General features: G+C 47.7%; 1 protein-coding gene across 3 annotated transcripts in view; it reads right to left on the bottom strand.

Annotated features, from left to right (window-relative positions):
• Positions 1 to 357: 357 nt before the first annotated feature.
• The window catches only part of SNX33 (sorting nexin 33), a 47,732-nt gene continuing 25,864 nt past the window's right edge, over positions 358 to 22,225 (bottom strand). Inside the window, exon 2 of one of the 3 annotated variants that reach the window (XM_081887687.1) lies at positions 358 to 785. In XM_081887687.1, the coding sequence (XP_081743813.1) occupies positions 373 to 785 (413 nt within the window). In that variant the 3' untranslated portion in view covers positions 358 to 372. Of the gene's footprint in view, positions 786 to 6,813; positions 7,894 to 19,502; positions 19,802 to 22,225 lie in introns of those variants that run through there. The other 2 variants (XM_081887688.1, XM_081887689.1) reach the window with 2 other exon arrangements.

Here is a 22,225-nt window from a genome sequence, read left to right as displayed (position 1 = left end):
CGTAATTTAATTTCTCCCTCCTCCCTTGTTGTAGTCCAACAATGTCCAGAGGGCTCCACATTCCCCACTCGAGGACTCCACAGGAACCTCCATGGAAAAGCCCAGCTCTGCTTGGGACTTGTCTTGCAGCAAAGTGACAGCCTCCGGCAGTAGAAAAGCAAGATTGATGATAATGTGCTAGTCCAGGGGGGAGGTTACCGTGGGGCGAGGTCCAGGACCTGAGTCGAGGGTCGGCAGACAGTCCTCCACGGGCGAAGCGGGGTCCACAGCAAGGAGCCAGGCAAGGGGGGGGGGAACAGGACTGGGTGCTGGCCAAAACAGCTCTTCAACGACGTTGCTCCCACAACCTGGGACCGGGCTGACTGGCCTTTATCATCTCTGAGGCCAGGGGCGGTCCCGGCCCCCAGGTGACCCGCCTCTCCTGGCCTTAAGGCGAGCACTCCTCCTGGGAGAAACCAGTTCCCTTCGCCTCTCTGCCCTGAGCCTCTGCAGCTCAGGAGAGGCCAGTGGGTTACTGGACCCAGGGGAAGACTCACTTTCCCCTGACAGGGCTGGGAGAGGCGCACCTGTAGGCAATGCATCCTCAATCGCCTCCGGAGCCAGAGTTGATTCACCTGGTGCCTGCTCCTGAGGATCCGGCACAGGAGCAGGCGCTTCAGGATCAAGGCCCTGCCCTAGCTCAGCCAGCCCTGGAGGCAGGAACTCCTGTGCAGGCTGGGATTTTTCCGGTTCAGCCTCTGAATCGGATTCCCAGGCCATCACAGATAAGGTGGAGGGAAGCAGACCTGATAAGGAAGAGACCAGGAGGAATACAGTCAGGCAGCAGAGCAGCTGGTGGAACCCCATTGTTCATGGGTCTTTCTTTTAAAAAAATATATGCCAATAGGAAACATCTCTTTGTGACCTGCATGACACTGGAAGACCATCGCAAACTGCAGGGACACTGGTGACCCTTTCCCAGGAAGACTTGGGGGGAGGCCCATGGCCCAGTGGCAGAGCATCTGCTGTGTGCAAAGGCCACAAATTCAATCCCAGACATCTCAGAGAGATGTAGGAGCAGCTGGACACAGAGGATAGGGCTGTTTTTTCATGGACACGAATCACCCCAGTCTCAGATAAGCCAGCAGGTGCAATGTTAACTAAGCCAGTTGCTATGGCAACAGCCCAGTGCCCTCTATAGATGATTAAGGGATATCAGCTCAGCAGTCTGGGCTCTTGAGCTCATTGGCCAGTCAGTGAGTCTCTCTGTGAGTCGGCGTCTGCGCTACGTCTTGAAGCTGGGGCAACAGGGAGACCACAGGAGGGGAGAGGGCTGCTCTTGTGCTCAAATCCCACTTGCAGGTTTCCTTGGGGGCATCCGGTTGGCCACTGCGAGAACAGGAGGCTGGACCAGCTGGACCCCTTTGGCCGGATCCAGCAGATGCTCTGCTTTGGTTCTTAAGAGAAGGTCTCCAGAGCTGCATCTCTTATTGCTTCACTTTCTTTCACTAGCAGCAGCAGCAGCAGCAGCAGGAAAATAGGCTTCCTCCTGCTTGCCTCTCCTTGCAAGCAAGAGGGGAGGGAAAGGGTGTTTGATTCCCCGAGACTCGGTCATAAAGGAAGAATGTGATCTGAAGGGAGGGAGCTGGAGGACAGGCAGACTCGGAACGTCTGGTTCCAACATGTGGCACAAACAAGTTGTTAAGCCCTCTTGCACAACAACAGCATGGAGTCTGTAAGCAAATCCAACACATTCCCACTTCCTAACCTGATGCCTCTGAGAAGCCTGTCAGGGCAACGGCCCTCTTCACCTGAGGTCCCCACAGACTGGTATCCAGAGCCTGCTCCCTCTGAGTGCTGGAAGATTCAGGACAGATAAAAGGAAGTCCATCTGTGCACAGTGCAGAGTTAAACCATGGAACTCACTCCCACAAAATGCAGTAGAGGATTAGACAAATTCATGGAGATTTCTGAGTTGGGGTTGAACAAAATGACTCTCGGCTTCCCTTCCAATTCTATCTGGTTGGCCACTGTGGGAACAGGATGCTGGACTAGAAGGGTCCCACTGGCCTGATCCAGCAGGCTCTTCTTACATTACTAGGTGCTTACATTATTTAAATCTGGAGGTAGCATTTAGCCACAATGACTAAATAATAAGGCCACTGATAGCCTTATTATTTACTTATTTGTACTCTGTATTAATTGTATCAACTATTAATCCCACTCTTAAGCCCCAAAATGCTCCCACAGCAACTTACACGTTGCTTTATTATTAATGGTCCTAACCCTCAGGCTTAATTTTAAAAAAACACACACACACAAGAAAAAAACACATCACAGAAGGAAAATGGACTAGGAGGATGGAGAACAAATCACAGACTTTGGAGTTGGAAGGGACTTCCAAGGCTCATCTAGTCCAACCCCCTGTAGTACAAGAATCTCAGCTAAAGAATTCCTGGCAGATGACCATCCAACCTCTCCTTAAAAACCTCTAGTGAAGGAGAGTTCTTCCTGATGTTTGGTCAGGAAGCCATCCTACTCTTCGGAGCAGCAGAAAACAAGCATGCTCCATCATCCATATGACAGCTGTTCAGATATTTGAAGGTGCCTATAATAGCACCTCCATGAATTGTTCTAATCTTTCCTTAAATGAAGTTGCCAAGTTCCCATGGTTGGGATTCTAGAGATTGCCCCCCCCCATCACCCTCACAAGCTGGCACCTCTAGTGAAGCAGCCACTGTCCCTCACATCCTCCGGCCTCTGGCCAGCCCTATAGCTTCAATCTGAGTTGTGGATATTTTTGGATATAGTATTTTTTTATATGGATTGAAATGAGAGTAGCAGAGGACTTTTAAAGATTGTTTAGAGAATGCTCCCCACTTTACATGCTTTCACTTTTGCACAGGGGGCCAGAAACGTAACCCCCACGTAAGTGGGAAGTCGTCTGTAGTCTATTGCCAGAGCAACACCTGCTCTTCTGCTCTTAGATGCCACCTCTGCAGGGTCCTGTTCTCCTGCAAACTACCCTGGACTCCATCAAAGCTTGTCCTCTGCAAACTCCAACCTGGAGCAGGTCAACCTCTCTGGAGCGAGACTGTGTGCGTGTTGCTTGGTGAAATTGCAGCAGTGGTTGTCGTGTTGTAGTCAGGGGTAGGTGATGATTCAGTGCTCTGCATCTCTCTCTCTCTTTCCAGGGTTAGCAGAGCTGGAATATATGGGGCAACTTGCATGCCCCCCGCAATGTTGCTGGATGTTGCTCCCATTGGCCCCGACCACTGGTCACACTTGCTGGGGCTGTTGGAAGTTGTAGCTCAACAACACCAGAGGGCCGCAAGTTCCACCTCTGTGAATGAAGCTTAGTGAATCCCAGCTCAAAATCCCAGCCATCGTGTCAGAAACTGGGTCTGATGATATGGAGGACAGGGAAGGGAACATAATCAGAGATGGCTGCCCGCCTTCCAGCTGGCAGGGTTAAAATATGAGGTGGAGCTGTCAAGTTCCTCATAGCTACTTAGTTACGCAGCAGGTGAAGGGGACGTTGTCAAGGTCCTGCCCTGCTGCTGCTAGCAAAAATCCACTGAGAAATCCAACCCCCCTGGAAACACACACTTCTGTAAGGGACGCTATATTGGAAGACTGGTTGGATCAGGGCAGTAGAACTCTGGCCCTCCAGATATTATCATTAATGTCATCGTCATTATTTATTAAATTTGTATACCGCCCTTCATCCGAAGATCACAGGGTGGTTCACAACATAAACATATGAAACAAAAACACAGAATACCCTGTATACCCATCGTGTTGTTGGACTCCCATCATTCCTGACCATTGCCCATGCTGGCTCAGACTTGAGGATCCTGGAGACCAACATCATCCCATACCAGGGATGGGGTGGGGGATCAGATTGAGGGTCACACTGCCTTCTGGACAACTTTCCAGGGGCCACATGCCAGGCAAAAGTAGCAGAGCAACCCAGGAACATTTGTGAGGGACGATGGGTGTTGCATTGCAGCAACATCCAAAGAGCCATGGGCAGTGGCAGACCTCGGGGTCTCAAATTTCAGTGGTGCCGTGTGTGCGATGACAAAATTTGGCACCCCGGCCTCTAGTCTTCCATTCTACATCATAATTGTGGCCCCATGAGATTCTGTGTCCAGTGCAACTGAACCTAAATCTGCCTCTGCCAGAGGCTGCCCATCACTGTCTTAGAATCCAAAGTGTGCGAGACGATCTGAGGTTTGTTTGCTGGCTTAAGTGTCTAGTTCTCATGATTGCAGGAGTTTGAAACTCTTCTTTTGGAACGGGCTAAATGATCTGAAACAGGAGCACAAGTAGAAGGAAGCTTGTTGTTCCAGAGGCCTTATGCGTCAGAGGTCTAGGCATAAGCACTGTGCCAGGGCTGTGTGGTATTTTGACTGGGACAGGAAATTCATGTTGCAGAACTGGTGCACATTGGGTCTGCCTGGTTTATGAAAATGACATGGAAATCACAATGCTGACATAAGAACATCGGTAAGCAAATTACTTGTTGCTTCTCTGCATTTTTCAGCAGCAGGAGTTACTGACTCAAGGCTTAAAACAACATTCTGGTACCGCGAGAAACTCTGGAGTAAGTCCAAGCCAGGCCTGGTTTCCTTTCTATGCTGTAATTTACTCTCAATATTTCCCTGAGAAAACAAAGCCCACGCACCAGGCCAATCTATCAGCCAGCAAGTGTTGACAGTAACTAACTCCACTAACTTTGACATCCTCCCAATCAGCCAAGGAAAGGCGCCTGCCTGGAAGCAATTTATACCTACGGACATGGACATCCACCCCTCTTCTCAGAATCCTGTCTTGTAGGCACAATTGTGAAGTAGCTTTGAATAACAAGAGGTCACGCTCCACCCGTAGCTCTTTGCTCCCGTCGTTGCTCCCTTTCCTGCATTCGCCCACTCCCACCCCACCTGCCCATGTGACTCGGACTTTCAACTTTTTGCAAATGAAAACAGGGACACTCCTTAACTTCGACATTATTGTTCCCGCAGCAAGGACCTGCTTCCCAATCCACTGCAGCAAGGAAGGTGAATCTCTGGTTCATCGGCTGGGTGTAACTGCAGGGCACCCCTATCTGGCCGGAGGCCTCCCATCACTGCTGCCAAATCCTTTCCGTTCTGAAATCTCTTCATGTCAAGTCCAGGCTTGCTAATCAAGGTTGACACAGACATACCTATCTGCCTCTGTTTCCCCTTTCCAAAGTATTTGCAAATATGTCCTCTTTCCCCCCACCCCTCTCTGCCCCTCCCACTTTCTTACTGACCACACCTGCTCAGAATTCACATTTGGGGAGGATTCAGATGCTGCAACAGCTTCTGCAAGGGTGAGAAAACACACACTTGAATATGCATGACTATGCTTGGTGAGCCACAGGAAATGCAAAAGGTGGTTACAGGAGTACCATCTCGCCTGGCAATAAAGCACATGCTCTGCATGCAGAGCCCCAGGTTCAATCATTTGCAGTTAGAACAGGGGTGGCTAATCTGCAGCCTTCCAGTAACTGCTGAATTACAACTCCTGTCATCCCTGGTCATGCTGGCTGGGACTGATGGATTTGAGTCCAAGCACATCTGGATAGCGAACCTGTGACTCTCAAATCCATCAGCCCCAGGCACTGTCAAGGCCAAAGGCTCTCCGAGTTAGATCGCTCTCAAGTGGGACAGCTGGAAATGACCACTCTTTAATGAGAATATACGAAATGGCCTTATACCAAGTCAGGCCATTGGTCTATCTAGCTCAATATTGCCAACACTGATTGGCAGCAGCTCTCCAGGGTTTCTGACAGGAGGCATCCTTGGTCCAACCTGGAGATGCTGGAGATTGAACCTGGCACCTTGGACAGGCAAGGCAGACACTCCACCATGGAGCTACTGCCCTTATGGAGACCCTACCAATGAGAGTCCACAATACTGGGCCACAGGGACCAAAAGCCTTTCTCATTACAAGGCATTTCAGTATGTCCACGTGCCTCTTAGAAGCTGTAGAATGTGCATTGATGACATGGGGGCAGGGAGAGGCATGCATGGTGTTCGGCTGAAGCTCAGATCAGACTGTGTGTCTCCAGCTCATTTCATGCTCTCAGGAACCCTGAAAAAGTTCACAGAATCATAGAATTATACAGAGTTGGAAGGGAATCAAAGGGTCATGTAATCCCTGTGCATCAATGTCCATGCTTTGATGTGGGTGGGGAACTTATCTGACACATGGGATTCTCCCCAGCCCCGCCCCCTTCTCTTAGCCCTCCCCCCCCCCGCCTTCCTGCATGTATTGCATCCTGGAACTCCCATGTTGCCTCTTACTTCTTTGGGTGGAGGATAAAAGAGGAGTGTGTAGAAACCAGCCTCATGTTTCCTCTGCCCACTGTTGCCTTTGGCTCCGCCCACCCCTGTAATGTGGCCCTCCGAAGCTTGTCCAGAATGGGCTCAACATCCCGAGTTCAGGGAGTGCGTTATGATCTTCAAGATGTCAAGAGCGAGTCTCGTCCCCAGGCTATGAGCAAAGGCTCCTCAGCCAGGGCTTGTGCTGGTTGCATTTCCAGCCACAGGCTGGCAGCTCCTGGGAAGTGAGGGGGAAGAGCAGGATAGAAATAGGGGCCACCCACCCTTTCATATCACTAGCCTGAGTACAAAGAGTCAAATGGGATTCCCCCCCCCCCCCTGTGCAGCCTCCCTCTGCCAAGGCAACGCAGCATGTCAACATGTCTGAGCCTTTTTCAGACCATCCTTTGCCCCAGTTCACCAGAAACAAAAGCTCCTGCACCCATTTTTAAAAACTAATTAATGACGATACAACGGACCCTTTGAATTTTGCCCCAAAATACACTTTAAGTAACAAACCAAGCAGAACATAAAAATTGTGGTTCCCAAGTATTGTTTTGATTTTAGAATACAAAAAATAATAATCCTGTAGTTATCTCTGTGGACAGTTTAGAAAAAAAATACAAAGGTGCTGATACCTTGTGAGTTTGTGTGATTTCCCAAAAAGATCCATTCTGTTGCACCAAAATTTACATTCCAATCCCTCTGCCTTTAAAAAAAAACACTTATTTAAGCTCACCACAACCTATCTAGAAAGTACTGTTGTGATAAGCAGCAAACAACCCTGATCTCATTCACCAATTCAGTGGGGAACTGGGCACAATTAGGATGAGAAAACTCTAGAAGATCAAGCCTGAGAAGCAGCAGAAAACAAATAATAAACTCTAAGGTGACAAAAATTCTGTTTCCAATTTGTCTACAAAACATATTTTCTCACTTCCTCTGTAAACAATGCAGATTGGGAAGCCAGCAAACCCTGAGCAGAGGAAGACAGGATGGTGTGTTCGCTGAAATGCCGTTTTGCCTCTCTGTTCAGTTCGGATGAAGAGAGAAGCTACAACATGGAGTTAGGTTGCTGGTGCTGCAAGCTTCCCTTTTTGATTGTGTGCATAATGAGGGGCCTTGAAGGCACCCAAGTCCACCTGGCAATGAGGCCTCCACCTCACCCTCCCATTCCTAAACCCCCTTAAAAGTACAAGCCTGGCTGTATGGTAGGAAGGCACACTTCTCATGCACTCTTGTCCAGGCACAGAGGAAAATGCAAGCCCAGCTCATCCTCCTGCCAGGCAAATGAGAGCCAGGAGGTACTAGAGGCTGTCATACATCCGCAAGGTCTTCTCCAGCTGCTGACTGACTCTCTGGTAGAAGATGATCTGTTGCTTGAGGTATGACTGCATCATCCTCTTGAAGTCCAAGATGCGCCTCTCATGGAAATGGTTCATCTCCGCCTGCAAGGCAAAGCCCACCACACGGCAGCGCTTGCGGATCCCGTCTGCCTCCTCCTGGTCCATCTTCCCCTCGTCGCTCATCCTCTGGCTCTCCTTCACCTTGGCAAAGGCACCTGCCCGGGGGGAGCGGGGCAGAGAGAGACAGCAGGCAAAGGCAACACCATTAGATGCAGGGTACCCCACTCATAATCCTCGGTCTCCCCTTTTAAAAGGCACCGTTTGCTTTGGATGTGATTTTATGAATGCACAGTTGTTTTAAACGAGTGGTTCCCAACTTCATTTTGGGCGACCCTCCCACCCCTTTGGTTCATCCCCAGTGCCCCCTATCAAACCCTATAAAAGCATCATTTAGAATAGCAGTTTGCATGACCCACTAAGGAAGATATTAACAAAGTAAAATTCAGACCAGTAACAATTAATTGCACATTTATTCAAAATCCAATTAAAGCTATTTAGTTTAATTAATTCAACAAAACTGATGAACACCCAGGCCCAAGGGAAACCTGAGGTTTACAGAAGCAGAAATGAGAACACAGTCTGAAAACAGTCCAATGAGGACTGAGCACGCTCAGTGGCTGCAGAATAAACTGGGTATTAATCCCTCTATTAACGTTTCTCAAATTTGGGTCCCCAACTGTTGTTGGACGACAACTCTCATCATCTCCTACCACTGGTCCTGCTAGCGAGGGATGATGGGAGTTGTAGTCCAGCAACAGCTGGGGACCCAAGGTTGAGAAACATTGCAAGTAGATACCTGGCACATTTTTATCAGGGCCAATGAGAGCAGGGTGTGGGGACCTGGTACAATTTTCTGGTGCCTGACTATCTGGCATGTTTTATGTAATTCTCAACAGAATATACAGTTAATGTCCAATGCATGCACAATCCTGAGTAAAATTCTTGTAAACCTGTGCTGTGAACCAAGCATTTTCAACTCTATACAGATATTTGATTCTGCACTTTGACAGTGTGACAGCCCAGACACATCTTACTATGCACAGTTGCATTTGTATGTTTTTCTAAGTGAACACTGTGTAAATGCAACAAAGTTGTATAGTGTTGTGTTACATGTACAAGTTTAACATTTAAAGTATAAGGTTTGTTTGACTACAATCATGGGGGGGTTGATATTATTGATATTAGTCATTAGTATCTTAATATTCTCAACAAGTACAAATATTATCATATCTATTCTTAACATAAAAATAAAACTACACATTTATTTTATAGCCTTGTAAAAAAAATAAAAATTAGCCATTCCGCCCTTGTTGAGGGGCCCATTTTTTATTTTATTTTTTACTGGTGCCTAAACCTGCTCTCAGTCGTCCTGATTCTTATTTTACGCTAATGCAAACCATTTCAGTTCTACCTAACCATCTCAAATAAACTGTCTCACAATCCAAGGTAGTAATGATTACCACAATATTTATCATGGCCTTAACAGGTCAGGGTTTCTTGTTGGCTTAAGTTAATTTTGGAACCAGAAGGTTGCAAAAAGACTGCTCTGTGTTCTGATCTTGCTTTGACTTCTTGACTTCCTTATATCTTCCTTAAAATCACTGTCCCCCTTCTCCAAGCTAAGCATGATGCAATCTAGTTCTTAAGTGTGGAAATAAATAATTAAAAGTGCAGTTTGACCTCAAGCAAGACAGACTGGGAAAGTCAGAGAGGGGCCACATTTGGATTGTCATATCAATAACCTTTGATATAAACAAGCTTTGTGCATTTGCCCACACAAGCAAAAAAGCCAGGAAGCTACACTTAACTAGTTTCCTGTTGCATCTAAACTAGAAAACTATGGTTGATCTAAAGTTTACTAACAGTGGAATCCTATATGTGGTCTGCTCAAACATATATTTTCTGTAAACTGCTTTTTTTGTTTTTTTTACAATCAAGCAGTTAATTAATTAATTAATCTCCTAGCTAGCTAGGAGAAGTGGGGTGAGCATGCCAATATATTTTCTAGTATTTCTTTAAGCACACACAGCCCAGAAATATCACCAGATATATGGAAATGGATGAAGCTCTTACAGGAAACATCTCTCATGCTCTCTTTTGGGGTATATTAAAGAAGCAGTTCCAGCATGAGATAGGGAGATGGTTCTTTATTTGCTCAGATTACCATGACTTATAACTGGAGGTAGACTCAACCACCAAGCTTGGAAGGCTGGCTAACATCAATGCCACCCGAGTGAAAAAGACTATTGGTCTAAGACAAGGCCAAGAACAAGGCTGGCCCTACCATTAGACAGAATGAGAATCTGGGGGCCGTAGCAATCTCCATTTTCCCAGGGTCTCCTCAAGTAGCTTGCTCTGGGGCCCCTAAGCAAGCCTGCAACCCTCAGGTACAGTGGAAGATGTTGTCCCATAATCACAAATAAAATTTAACTGCTGGTCTCGCAAGAAGATGCATGCAGAAGGAGAGGAAGGCACCATCTTATCCTTTGCTTCAGGCAACAAAATGTCTTGGGCCAGCCCCCAAGCAAGCAAGAGGCATCCCGTTAGCCACTACGGACTTCAGCAGGACTCTCCTCGTGTTCGCAAGATTCTGAATCTATAAAGAATGAAGCCAAGAGTCCTCACTATCCAGCTGCCACCTCACGCTAATGCAAATGAAGAAATAACCCAGTTTTTGGCAATAAATAATTCAGATGGACTGCCTAATACACAAGGCAGGCACAGCGGACTGCCTTCTGCTCTCGCTGCTGCACAGTGGCCACCCTTCGGACTTACTCAGGCATAAAACCGCATCTTCTGGGCACAAAAAGAAGGGATAGCATTGGAAGAGTGCAGAAACCAGGCCACCTGCTGTCATTTGCAATGTACTCCCCATCTATAATTGATTGGGTTTTGTACTTTCTCACTGCATGCACCCGTTCACATCTGCTTGCAAAACTTGTGCCACTATTGCCATGGCATCTGCATTTGCACCAGTGAATTTATTCTGTCTCGAAATTATTGGTATTAGGTAGTTAGATTTTGAAGACTGCAAACCAGGTAACAGTGCAGCACGATCCTCTGAGTTTGATGGTACTTATTCCCAAGTACTTAACTCACAAATAAGAAAAGATTGCCATCTTATGATGCAGTCTTGTGGATGCCCCCCCCCTTGTCCACTCGCCTGTTCTCACAGGGGCCAGCCAGATGCCTCCAAAGGAAACCCGCAAGCGGGATCTGAGCACCAGAGCAACTCTCCCCAGCACCCGGGGTTCAGAAGCCTGTCTGCCTTCCATTGTGGAGGCACAGCAAAGCCACCAAGCCTTCAATTAGGTTTAACTGTGAAGAGAATGGGGCTTGCAGAGTGATCCTTGGTGTGGGAACAGGAGTGCCAGGAGGACCTCCTTATTTTCTTCCGTGGAGGATCTTCTGCCCAATCTTGGCTGCCCTTCAGTCTCATTTGGGGCAACACCCTTCCTGACCTGGTTAAAAATTCTTGGGCATTAGGCTCTCCTCTCCAGCTACTTTCTTCAGCCAAATCTTCTCTGGATTGAATCTTGCCTGTCTTTATTCCAACTCTTGTTATCTTCACAGGGACTTGGGGTTTTTTCAGTGAACAGAAAGCAGATAATCAGACCAAGTCCAAATTAATCCAGCCCCCAAATCCCTACGTAGACAAGCTTAATTTGCTCCTCAAATCCTTCCTCTGCCAGTCTGAAGGAGAACAAAATGAAACTATTCCAAAAATAAGCAGCTAAATTTCAAAAATAAGTGTCTAGACAAAAAGATTCAGCAAGATTCTGCATACTCTCGACGCTTCCCGTGTGCCAAGAGAATGTTGCCTCCCTTCAGGAAACCATGACTTTTCCTGCCTCCTGGTCTTTCCTGAGTATAGGGCTTTGGGGCAGCAGGGGTAGAAAATCCCCCACAAAGGCAGCAGGGCTGGGAGCTGACATAATACAGATCACAGTTGAAAAGCCACCATCTAAGTTCATTGGACTGCATCCAATGCTAGTTGTACTTAGAATAGGCCCATTGGCATAAATGGGTATCATGATCTAAGGTATTTGGATACACCCCATCAAACCCAGAGAGTAAGCTTACCCAATTGCACCATTGTAAAAAGCATTGTAAAAAGTTGTGGGACACAGGTGGCGCTGTGGGTTAAAGCCTCAGCGCCTAGGACTTGCTGATCGAAAGGTCGGTGGTTCGAATCCCTGCTGCGGGGTGCGCTCCCGCTGCTCGGTCCCAGCGCCTGCCAACCTAGCAGTTCGAAAGCACCTCCGGGTGCAAGTAGATAAATAGGGACCGCTTACCAGCGGGAAGGTAAACGGCGTTTCCGTGTGCAGCTCTGGCTCGCCAGAGCAGCGATGTCACACTGACCATGTGACCCGGAAGTGTCTCCGGACAGCGCTGGCCCCTGGCCTCTTAAGTGAGATGGGCGCACAACCCCAGAGTCTGTCAAGACTGGCCCGTACGGGCAGGGGTACCTTTACCTTTACCTTTTAAAAAGCAATGATCCTACCCCTAACCCTACTTACCTGGGAGTAAGACCGATCCAGCTCCTAACAGTCAGGGTTGGGGATGGCCTCCTGTCTGGGATGCTGCAGTTGCAGGATTCCTGCATTGAAGAAAGGGGCCAGACTGGATGGCCACTAGGATACCCTCTACCTCTATTAATTCTATTAATTCACCAGCATGTCACTATTTACATTAGCAAGATGCCAAGAGAATATGTGGTTGGAAATACCCACGTCCTGCCCTTCTTTACAAACTGTCAACCTTAGATGGGTGGGGAACTGCTTCAGATGTTGCAGGACCAGAATTCCCATCCTCCCTTACCACTAAGCATGCTGGCTTGGGCTGATGGGAGGCCAGAACCATCTGGAAGGCCAGAGGTTCCCCAGCCCTGTCCTAGGAGAAGAATAGCAGAGAAGAGAATATGATATAGAAGAGGTCTGAAATAGAATCCTGCAGTACCCCAAAAGCCCACTGAACACATAGGCTTACTCTCCCAGGGATGGTGAATTCTCCCACCCTCACTGGCTCCAGGGAGTGGGAGCGGGCTGGAAAAGGGCCTTCTCTGTGGTGGCCCCTGAACTGTGGGACCCACAGAAGTGAGTCTGGTGCCTTCACAGTGACAGATTCTGGAGGATGCTGCAGACGGCTTCTCACCCTGGCCTTGGGCACCTGAGTACAGGCCTTACTTTTATGCCTTCAAGTTGTTCTTTTAAACTGTTTTAATAATAATAAATTAAAAAATTGTCCAGCAGCACCTTACAGACCAACTAAGTTTGTTCTGGGTAAAAGCTTTCGTGTGCATGCACACTTCTTGAGATACACTGAAACAGAAATCACCAGACAGCGCATGGAAATGCCGTTTACCTTCCCACCGGAGCAGTACAGTGGTGCCTCGCAAGACGAAATTAATCCGTTCCGTGAGGCTCTTCGTATAGCGGTTTTTTCGTCTTGCGAAGCAAGCCCATTGACACCTTAGCGGATTAGCGCTATTAGCGGTTTAGTGGCTTTTAGCAGCTTATCAGCTTAGCGGATCAGCTGATAAGCGGCTTAGCTGCTTAGAAAAAGGGGGGGAAAGACATTTTCATCTTGCAAAGCAAGCCCATAGGGAAATTTGTTTTGCGAAGCGCCTCCAAAACGGAAAACCCTTTCGTCTAGCGGGTTTTCCGTCTTGCGAGGCGTTCGTCTTGCGGGGCACCACTGTACGTATTTATCTACTTGCACTTTGATGTCCTTTCGAACTGCTAGGAGCTGGGACCGAACAACAGGAGCTCACTCCATCGCGGGGATTCGAACTGCTGACCTTCTGATCATCAAGCCCTAGGCTCTGTGGTTTAGACCACAGTGCCACCCATGTTTAGTTGTTGTTTAGTCGTTTAGTCGTGTCTGACTCTTCGTGACCCCATGGACCAGAGCACGCCAGGCACTCCTGTCTTCCACTGCCTCTCGCAGTTTGGTCAGGCTCATGTTTGTAGCTTCGAGAACACCGTCCAACCATCTCGTCCTCTGTCGTCCCCTTCTCCTTGTGCCCTCAATCTTTCCCAACATCAGGGTCTTTTCCAGGGAGTCTTCTCTTTTCATGAGGTGGCCAAAGTCTTGGAGCCTCAGCTTCATGATCTGTCCTTCCAGTGAGCACTCAGGGCTGATTTCCTGAAGAATGGATATGTTTGATCTTCTTTCAGTCCATGGGACTCTCAAGAATCTCCTCCAGCACCATAATTCAAAAGCATCAATTCTTTGGCGATCAGCCTTCTTTATGGTCCATGTTTAGTAATAAGTTGTAATTCAGTAACTTCTCTTTCAAGTCTATTTCTGAAATTATTTTATAATAAGACAGCTGCTTTGAGTTCCTGTATTGAATGTCCTGGGAGGTTGAAGTGTTCTCCTACTGGCTTCTCTGTCTTGTGATTCCTGATGTCAGATTTGGTGTGGGTTTGGCTTGTTTGTCCAATATAGAGAGCTGTAGGGCATGCATTTGGTGGCATACACAATGTTGGAAGATGAGCAAGCAAATAGTCCTGAGATGGTATGATTGATGTTGTTGGGTCCAGTAATGGTGTTGTCTGGGTTTATGTGGCAGCAAAGTTGGCATCTAGGTTTATTGCAGGCTCTGGTACCAGTGTCCATGTTAAGCCTGGTTGCTGTATTATTGTGGGTGAGGAGTTGTTTAAGATTGGGTGGCTGTCTGTAGGCAATGGAAGGTCTTTCCTCCCAGAGCTTGAGAAAGAGAACTGTTGTTGTCTAGGAGAGGTTGCAAATCTCTGATGATGAGTTGAACTGTTTTAACTTGGGAGCTGTATATGGTAACTAGTGGTGTTCTGTTATTTTCTCTTTTGGGTCTGTCTTGCAACGAGTTCTCTCTAGCTTTCAGTCTGGCTTTATCTGTTCAACAAATCTGTTCAACTTCATCAGGCGGGTATTTTACTTCCAAAAAGGTTTGCGGTAGATCTCTTAGGTGAGAATCTGTGTCTGTAGAGTTGGAACAAATGCAGCTGTATCATAGAGCCTGGCTATATACAATTGATTGTTTGGTATGTTTGGGATGGTAGCTGGAAACATGTAGATATGTTTGTCGGTCAGTTGGTTTTCAGTATAAGGTGGTGTCTATGCACCCATCCTGTATTTTTATAGTAGTGTCCAGAAAATATATTTCTTGCATAGACCAGGTCACTGAATGTCTGGTGGAAGGTGTCCAGGGTCTGCTGACCATGTGTCCAGATAATAAAATTTTTTGTCAATGTATCATAGATACAAGAGAGGTTTGAGTGGGTAGGCGTTTAGGAAGCGTTGTTCCAAATCTGCCATGAAGATGTTGGCATACTGGGGGGCCATGCGGGTGCCCATTGCTGTGCCGCTGATCTGGAGGAACAGGTCATCTCCAAATTTGAAGTGGTTGTGGGTGAGGACAAAATGGCAGAGTTTGGTAGCAAAGTCCACTGTGATTTTATCTGAAATGGTGTTCCTGTTTTTAATATTGTGTTTTAATGCTGCAGCAGACCCTGGGCAGTAGGGTGAAGGGCAGGTGATAAGTGAATACTGTAATTATAATAAAATATGGTGTAGTGAAGTTAGGAACTTTCAGTAGGCAAACTTTGGTCAAGCTGAAGAAAAGCACTGTGGGAAAACCAAAGGTCAAATGATTTATGGGAAATATATGTCTGTTGCTTTAAAACTGTAGACTAACTGGCTCTGGGAGTGTGAATACTTATCTCATGCATCTGCAGGAAGGAAAACTTCCAGTTGATTAGTGGTGATTTAACACCTGGTTACTAAGAGCTGTCCCTGTGTGAATAAGGGCTATCAAGCCTCATTACAGGAGAAATGAGGATCTGCTGTGTCTCTGAGAAGTTTGGGAGGAACCCTTTGATCCCAAGGTTTTGAGTACAAACAAGCTTCAACTGTCACAAGCTGAGTTATTATCCAACTCGGTGACCATTGGTAAATTTTGAATTAATTAGAAATTCTGATTGGTCCTTGGGGGTCTGATTACACGTGGGGTTTTAAGGATAAAAACCTTAGGAAAGAAGCCGGCAAGCGGGCAACATCCATCCGCCCTTCTGCCACATTCACCACCTTGTCGGCAGTCGTCATTCATATGTGTGTTCTTTTTGATGAAGAATTCCTTGTTGTCTTCTTGAGATGCGGATTCAGCCGAGAACTTTACGAACTGTCTTAACTTTTCTTGTGTTCTCGTTTTGTAAGTACCGTATTTTTTGCTCTATAGGGCGCACCTGACCATAGGGCACACCTAGTTTTCAGAGGGGGAAATCAAGGGGGGGAAATATGATTCCCCCCCCCCAGCTCTGGGAGCAGCGGACAGGCTGCACGCAGCCTGTGCACCTCTCCCAGACCTTCTCTCTGCTATTGTGGGAGGTGGGGGAATTCCCCCATCTCCCATAAAAGCCCACAGGAAGGAGAAGGGACTGACTCGGCCAGTCAGTCCCTTCTCCCGCCTTGGGGAAAAGCCACCAAGAGCGGCGAGCTCTTTAAAGGCTGCACGGCTCCTGTGGGCTTTTGCAGGAGATGGGGGAATTCCCCCACTTCCCGCAAAAGCAAGCAGAAGCCACACACTCTTTAAAGGCTGAAAAAGAAAAAAAAAAGCCCACAGAAGCAGCACAGCCTTTAAAGAGCGCGCGGCTCCTGTGGGCTTTTTGACCGAGCGCTGCGTTCCCCCACCGCCAGCCTCCAAACCAGGTCTGGGAGCAGCGCAAAGGCGTCGCACGCCTTCCCGCTGCCCCCTGAGCCTGTGGGGCTGGCGGTGGGGGGAAGCGCTGGTCTGAAGACCAGACTCTCCTGGCTTCAGCGAAAGCAACGCGAAGCCTCCGGAGCACAGGCTTTGGAGGCTTCATGTTGCTATCGCTGAAGCCAGGGAGCCTGCTTTCGCTCCATAGGACGCATACATTTCCCCTTCATTTTTGAAGGGGAAAAAGTGCATCCTATAGAGCGAAAAATACGGTACGTTTAGCTAGCGATGCTTTACAATGTTGTTATTTTCTTGTCTGAACCACATTAGATATGTGCCTACTTTTAAGTATGTTTAATCTTGTTTTTTAAATAACTTTTAAAAAAGGATTTTCCTATTTTGTTCTGTGTGCCTTTCTGGGGAAAGTTTGAATCCAAAGTCTGACCACTTAGCCTCCTACTGAACCTGTTGAATTTCTGCCTGCGATTTGTGGTAAAGCAATGCAGGGTGGGGGCAGCCGGTAACAAGGAAGAGTAACCTTCTCCCTTGGGTTAATCTTCTGGGCTATCCCCGGACAAGGGAGTGGTGGCAGCAACTACCCCTTCTGTTGTGTTTTGTCCTGAAAAAGTAAATGCTGTGGCACCACCTTCCCTCTCCTAGCCGGGTCCCGCTGGATTGTAGGACAGGTGGGGAAGGTGGGTGTGGCCCAGCATTACTACAGATGGGATGTGCCATTCATTTCCTCCCAAGGAAGACAGAAAGAGCATTTGCCTTTGGGGAAGGCAGGCCAGGCATATGCCCACATAAGACACCAGAGGGTGGGAAGGGGCCTCTCTGTCTACTGCCCCCCCTCCCGCTTTTAAACCATGTGCTGAGAAGCTGCTGGGACTCACTGCTTTCCTGCTGTCCTTTCCCTTTCCTCCTGGCACTTGCGTGCAAGTAAACAGGATCTTGCTTCCCTAGGAGTTCATGTCCTCCCTCACTGCTGACCAGAGGTTATATAATCCATTGTGGCAGCCCAGGAAGCAGTTATGGAGCTGGCCTCATGACACCCTCCACCCCCACCCTGCTTACGATTCCTGCCTTTCTTCAGCAGAAAAAGAACATCTTACAGAGTTTGGGTAAAGCTCCAGAGACCTCGAGATGCTGCTGCACCACAACTCCCATCATCCCTGACAGTTGGCCATGCTGGCCAGAGTTCATGGGAGTAGTAGCACACCGACACTTGGAGGGGCCCTCTGCTCCCTCCCCCTGCACTCACACAGCCGCAAAGGTTTCACTGATGGCCATGGAGGGGCGGGGGGATTTCTAAAACTGCCGGGGTTTGGTCTGGCTACCTTTCACAGTGGGGACACAGGTTTCTGGGCAGGAGTTGATCACGGTGAGGGTTTGCCTTGCTCTTAGCACGTTTCTCCCTTTCGTCCCAAGTTTGCATGTCTTCAAAGTCCATGACACTTTTGGTGAAGGCTGTTCTCCAATTGGAGTGGCAGCTGTATATAATACAGCTCGGCAGCTGTATCCATGACTGAGCAGCCCTATTTAGGATCCACTCTGCTCACCCTGAAAAGGGGGAGGAGCTAGAAAAGGTGCCCTAAACACAGTCTGCCTCCCTTTTTCCCTGACTGGATTACCACGCCCAGTGGGGTCAGCAGTGGTTGTAAAAGACAATTGAACTTTGGAACATGAAATATACGGACTGTGTTAGATAACTCACACAATAAAATAGGTTCTGTGATGTGATGTAGATTTCCCAGAACATTTTGACTTTAAACTTTCCAGAAGAGAATCCTATGCAGACTAGGGAGATTTGCATAGGGAATTTTTCCAGTGCCCTAGAGTGATCTAAATTCAGCAAGTTTATTTTGTCTCCCATAAGCAAAGCTCAGAAGTTCAAAACTGCCAAACTGGATTTGAACTGCTGTGAGCAAAATGGATTTGTGGGAAATGCAGCGCACCAATAAATTGGCTGTGGTTATGATCCTAGGCCACCTTTTCAAACCCATCTGGCACAGATCACCACCCACCTCACTTTTCAGTGGGAAACAAGGCAGCTCTTGCCTCTGAGCTCAAACATGACTTCTCCTTTTCCCCTGCCCTGATTCACGGGAGTGTCAGCCGACTCCAAACCCCACCTTCAATCCACAGGTGTGGTTTAGATTCCATGTGTGTGTTACCTTAGTGAGGCATGCAAACAGGAGAGACGCCCACATTGTCTGCAATTCTCTCCTTCTCTGCCTCCACCAGCCATAAGGAAGAGATGGAATCTGCTGCCACAAGGTGCAGTGACAGCTGCCGGCATTTTGGCAATGCTCTCCAAAGGGAGCCTTGTTTCCTGGACTTTTAAAGTCAGCTTTATTGAGAGTTTTCCACATAGAGTACAATAAGGAGAACTCTGAGCCAAGAAAATAAATAGAAGAGAAGCAAGAGAGAAGAATAAAGTAACAGAAAAAGAAGAGGAGAAGAAAGAAACTCAAGGTCCTCTGCCATAATGGTATCTTGACCCTCATTCCACACACACAAGAGGGAGCTCTCCCCCCCCCTTCCGCCAGCCTCCCACCTGGGAGATCCTCTGCACACTTCCTGTCATGTAAGGCCCCTCATCTTCCACCCACCACCTTCTGGGGTGTCTCTTCATTAGTCCAAGAAAGAAAATGCCAAAAAGCAAAGCATAAATATATCATAGACCAAGCAAAGATTAAAGACCACAGAAAGGCAAGAGAAAAAAGCAAGAAAAAACAAAAGTGAAAAGAGTGCACTCAGGTTATCCGTCTGCCAATTGTATCTATAACAATTATTTAAAGTATTCAAGGTATAAGGGACGTGGGTGGCACTGTGGGTTAAACCACTGAGCCTAGGGCTTGCCGATCTGAAGGTCGGTGGTTCGAATCCCCGCAATGGGGTGAGCTCCGGTTGCTCAGTCCCTGCTCCTGCCAACCTAGCAGTTCGAAAGCATGTCAAAGTGCAAGTAGATAAATAGGTACCGCTCTGGCGGGAAGGTAAATGGCCTTTCCATGCGCTGCTCTGGTTCGCCAGAAGCAGCTTAGTCATGCTGGCCACATGACCCGGAAGCTGTACGCCAGCTCCCTGGGCCAATAAAGCGAGATGAGCGCCACAACCCCAGAGTCGGCCATGACTGGACCTAATGGTCAGGGGTCCCTTTACCTTTATTCAAGGTATACATTCCAAGATAATCCTGCTTCATCCTGTTTAAAAAAGGGAAAGGGGTGTGTCTTCCATTTCTTCCCATCTTTTCCCACAGCAACCACCACAACCTTTGAGGCTTTTCGTCCTGTGCTCACTTCCACTTGTGCCCTGGAACCTTTCTTCAAGTCCATCTCTGCTTGTCTCTTGGCGTTTCTGGTCATCAATCCATTTATAACGTCCTTAGGAGGACAAGCAAATTTAAGCACAAATTCGACCCACAGCTGTGAGGCATTTGCGAGCCTTTTTGCGGAGAAAGTCCTGTTGCTCTGCCGTGACCTCCCTGCCAATTTAGATACAGTGACTGAACTGGAGGCCCCTCAACTGTCTTCGGGTCCAGTGTTGGACCATTTCGATCAGATACTTCCTGCTGATGTGGATAGATTCCTCCAAGCTGATAGGCCCACCACCTGCCTTCTCGATCCGTGCCCGTCTTGGCTGATTAGGGCGTGTCCAGATGTCGCACAGAGCCCCCTGGTTGAAATTATTAATTTGTCCCTTGGCACGGGGACATTCCCAGGGGAACTGAAGGAAGCAGTGGTGTTTCCACTCTTAAAGAAAACTTCACTAGATCCTTTAGACCTATCCAATTACCGCCTAGTTTCAAATCTTCCATATCTGGGTAAGGTAATTGAGAGAGCAGTTGCTGAACAGCTTGGTAGGTTTCTGGAGGAAACATTGGCTTTAGATCCATTTCAGTCTGGGTTCCGTCCTGGTTTCGGGACCAGGACGGCTCTGGTTGCCCCAACAGATGATCTCCGTAGACAACTGGATCGAGGCGGGTCAGGAAGCCTTTGACAGGGTCGATCATGATCTTCTGGACCACTGCCTCACCAACATGGGGATACAGGGCAAAGCCCGTAAATGGCTGTGCTCTTTCATCTCTGGTCGGGGACAGAGGGTGGCGCTAGGGAGGGAGATGTCGTTGCACCACTCCTTGGTGTGGCAAGTGCCGCAGGGTGCAATCCTCTCCCCAATGCTTTTTAACATCTGTATGCGCCCCCTTGCCCAGATTATCCGGAGCTTTGGGCTGGGCTGTCATCAATATGCTGATGACACTCAGCTCTATCTGCTGATGGATGGCCACACCGACTCAGCCCCGAACACACTGACCAGATGCTTGGAAGCTGTGGCTGGATGGTTTTGTGGGAGCCGATTGAAACTAAATCCTTCGAAGACAGAGGTCCTATCGCAAGGTCGGGATGGCATGGGGATGAGGGACCAACTCCCTTCTCTTGCGGGGGCCCAATTAGTGCCATTGCCTTCCGTTAAGAGTTTGGGTGTAATCCTTGACGCCTCCCTTTCCATGCAGGCGCAGATTACAGCAACAGCCAAGGCGACATTTTTCCACCTTCGCCGCATCAAGCAGTTGGTCCATTACCTTTCCCGCCCCGACCTGGCCACAGTGATCCATGCGACGGTCATCTCCAGGCTTGACTACTGTAATTCGCTCTACTGCCCTTGAAGCTGTCCCATAAACTCCAGCGGGTGCAGAATGCTGCAGCGAGGCTCCTCACGGGGTCCCTGCCATGGGAGCATATTCACCCTGTGCTTTTCCAGCTGCACTGACTCCCGGTGGCCTTTGGTTTAGAATCAGTTTGATTCCCTCCCCCTCTTTCTTTTTCCTTTCTCCTCCTGTGATGAGGCTGCATTTTCAATATTTTAATGTATTTTAATCTTGTTTTTAAGTTTGTATTCATTCAACTTGTTTTTATTATTGCATGTTAGCTGCCCTGAGCCTGGCTTTGGCTGGGGAGGGCGGGGTATAAATAAAAATTATTATTATTATTATTATTAATTATTATTATTATTTCTCTCTTCAGGCATCTCAACAGCTTCCTTTGTCTTTCCAGTCCTCCAGGCAGTCCACACCATCACCTGCTGCTGCCTCACGTGCAGGCAGAAATTGATCCAAATCTCCTCGGGCAGATCCCGCGCTTTCTGCCATCTGAAGTATCTCCAGTTTGATCTCTCTCAGAATTCCACGTATCTAGACTCTTAATTTGTTCATCTAGTAGCCATTGTAAAAAAAATCCACACAACATTATTTTTACCAAATTCTGTTTAGTCACACACCCTTTGGGAGTCTCTGCTTCCAAGAACTTGTGTCTGCGTACACATTCCTTTCACACAGGAATCAAACACAGTTTTGCTTTTCATAGCAAACAAGCATGCTCTCAATGGAGAGTTATAGACAATATGTGTTGAAGATTTAAAGCAGGTTCAGACTTTAAGCGTTTTGGTTCATTCTCATGCCTTTTAATAAGTGCTTTATCATCTCCCAGCAGCCCATTTCTTTTCTGAGTAGCAATTAACTGGCAGACAGAAAATCCCATTCTTATTTGCTTCCAGTCTTGCTGACCTGGTGCCCTAAAAGGGTGGGCCCCATGGAAAGTTCCTTGCTCAAGACGTTCACCCACCCCCTGGAAACTTCCTTGCCTCAGGGAAGCAATTCCAACAGAACAGCAGAAATATTATTGATATTTTAGAATATCTGGAATTTAGAAATGATAAACAAATGGCCTTAATGCTAATAGATGCTGAAAAGGCCTTTGATAACATTTATTGGTGTTTTATTAAAAAACAGATAAAATTAATGGGTCTGG

This window comes from Podarcis melisellensis (assembly GCF_964234715.1).
Source record: "Podarcis melisellensis genome assembly, chromosome: 14".
NCBI lineage: Eukaryota > Metazoa > Chordata > Lepidosauria > Squamata > Lacertidae > Podarcis > Podarcis melisellensis.
Note: the sequence above shows the minus strand (reverse complement) of the source record. Positions and strands in the feature narration are given on the sequence as shown.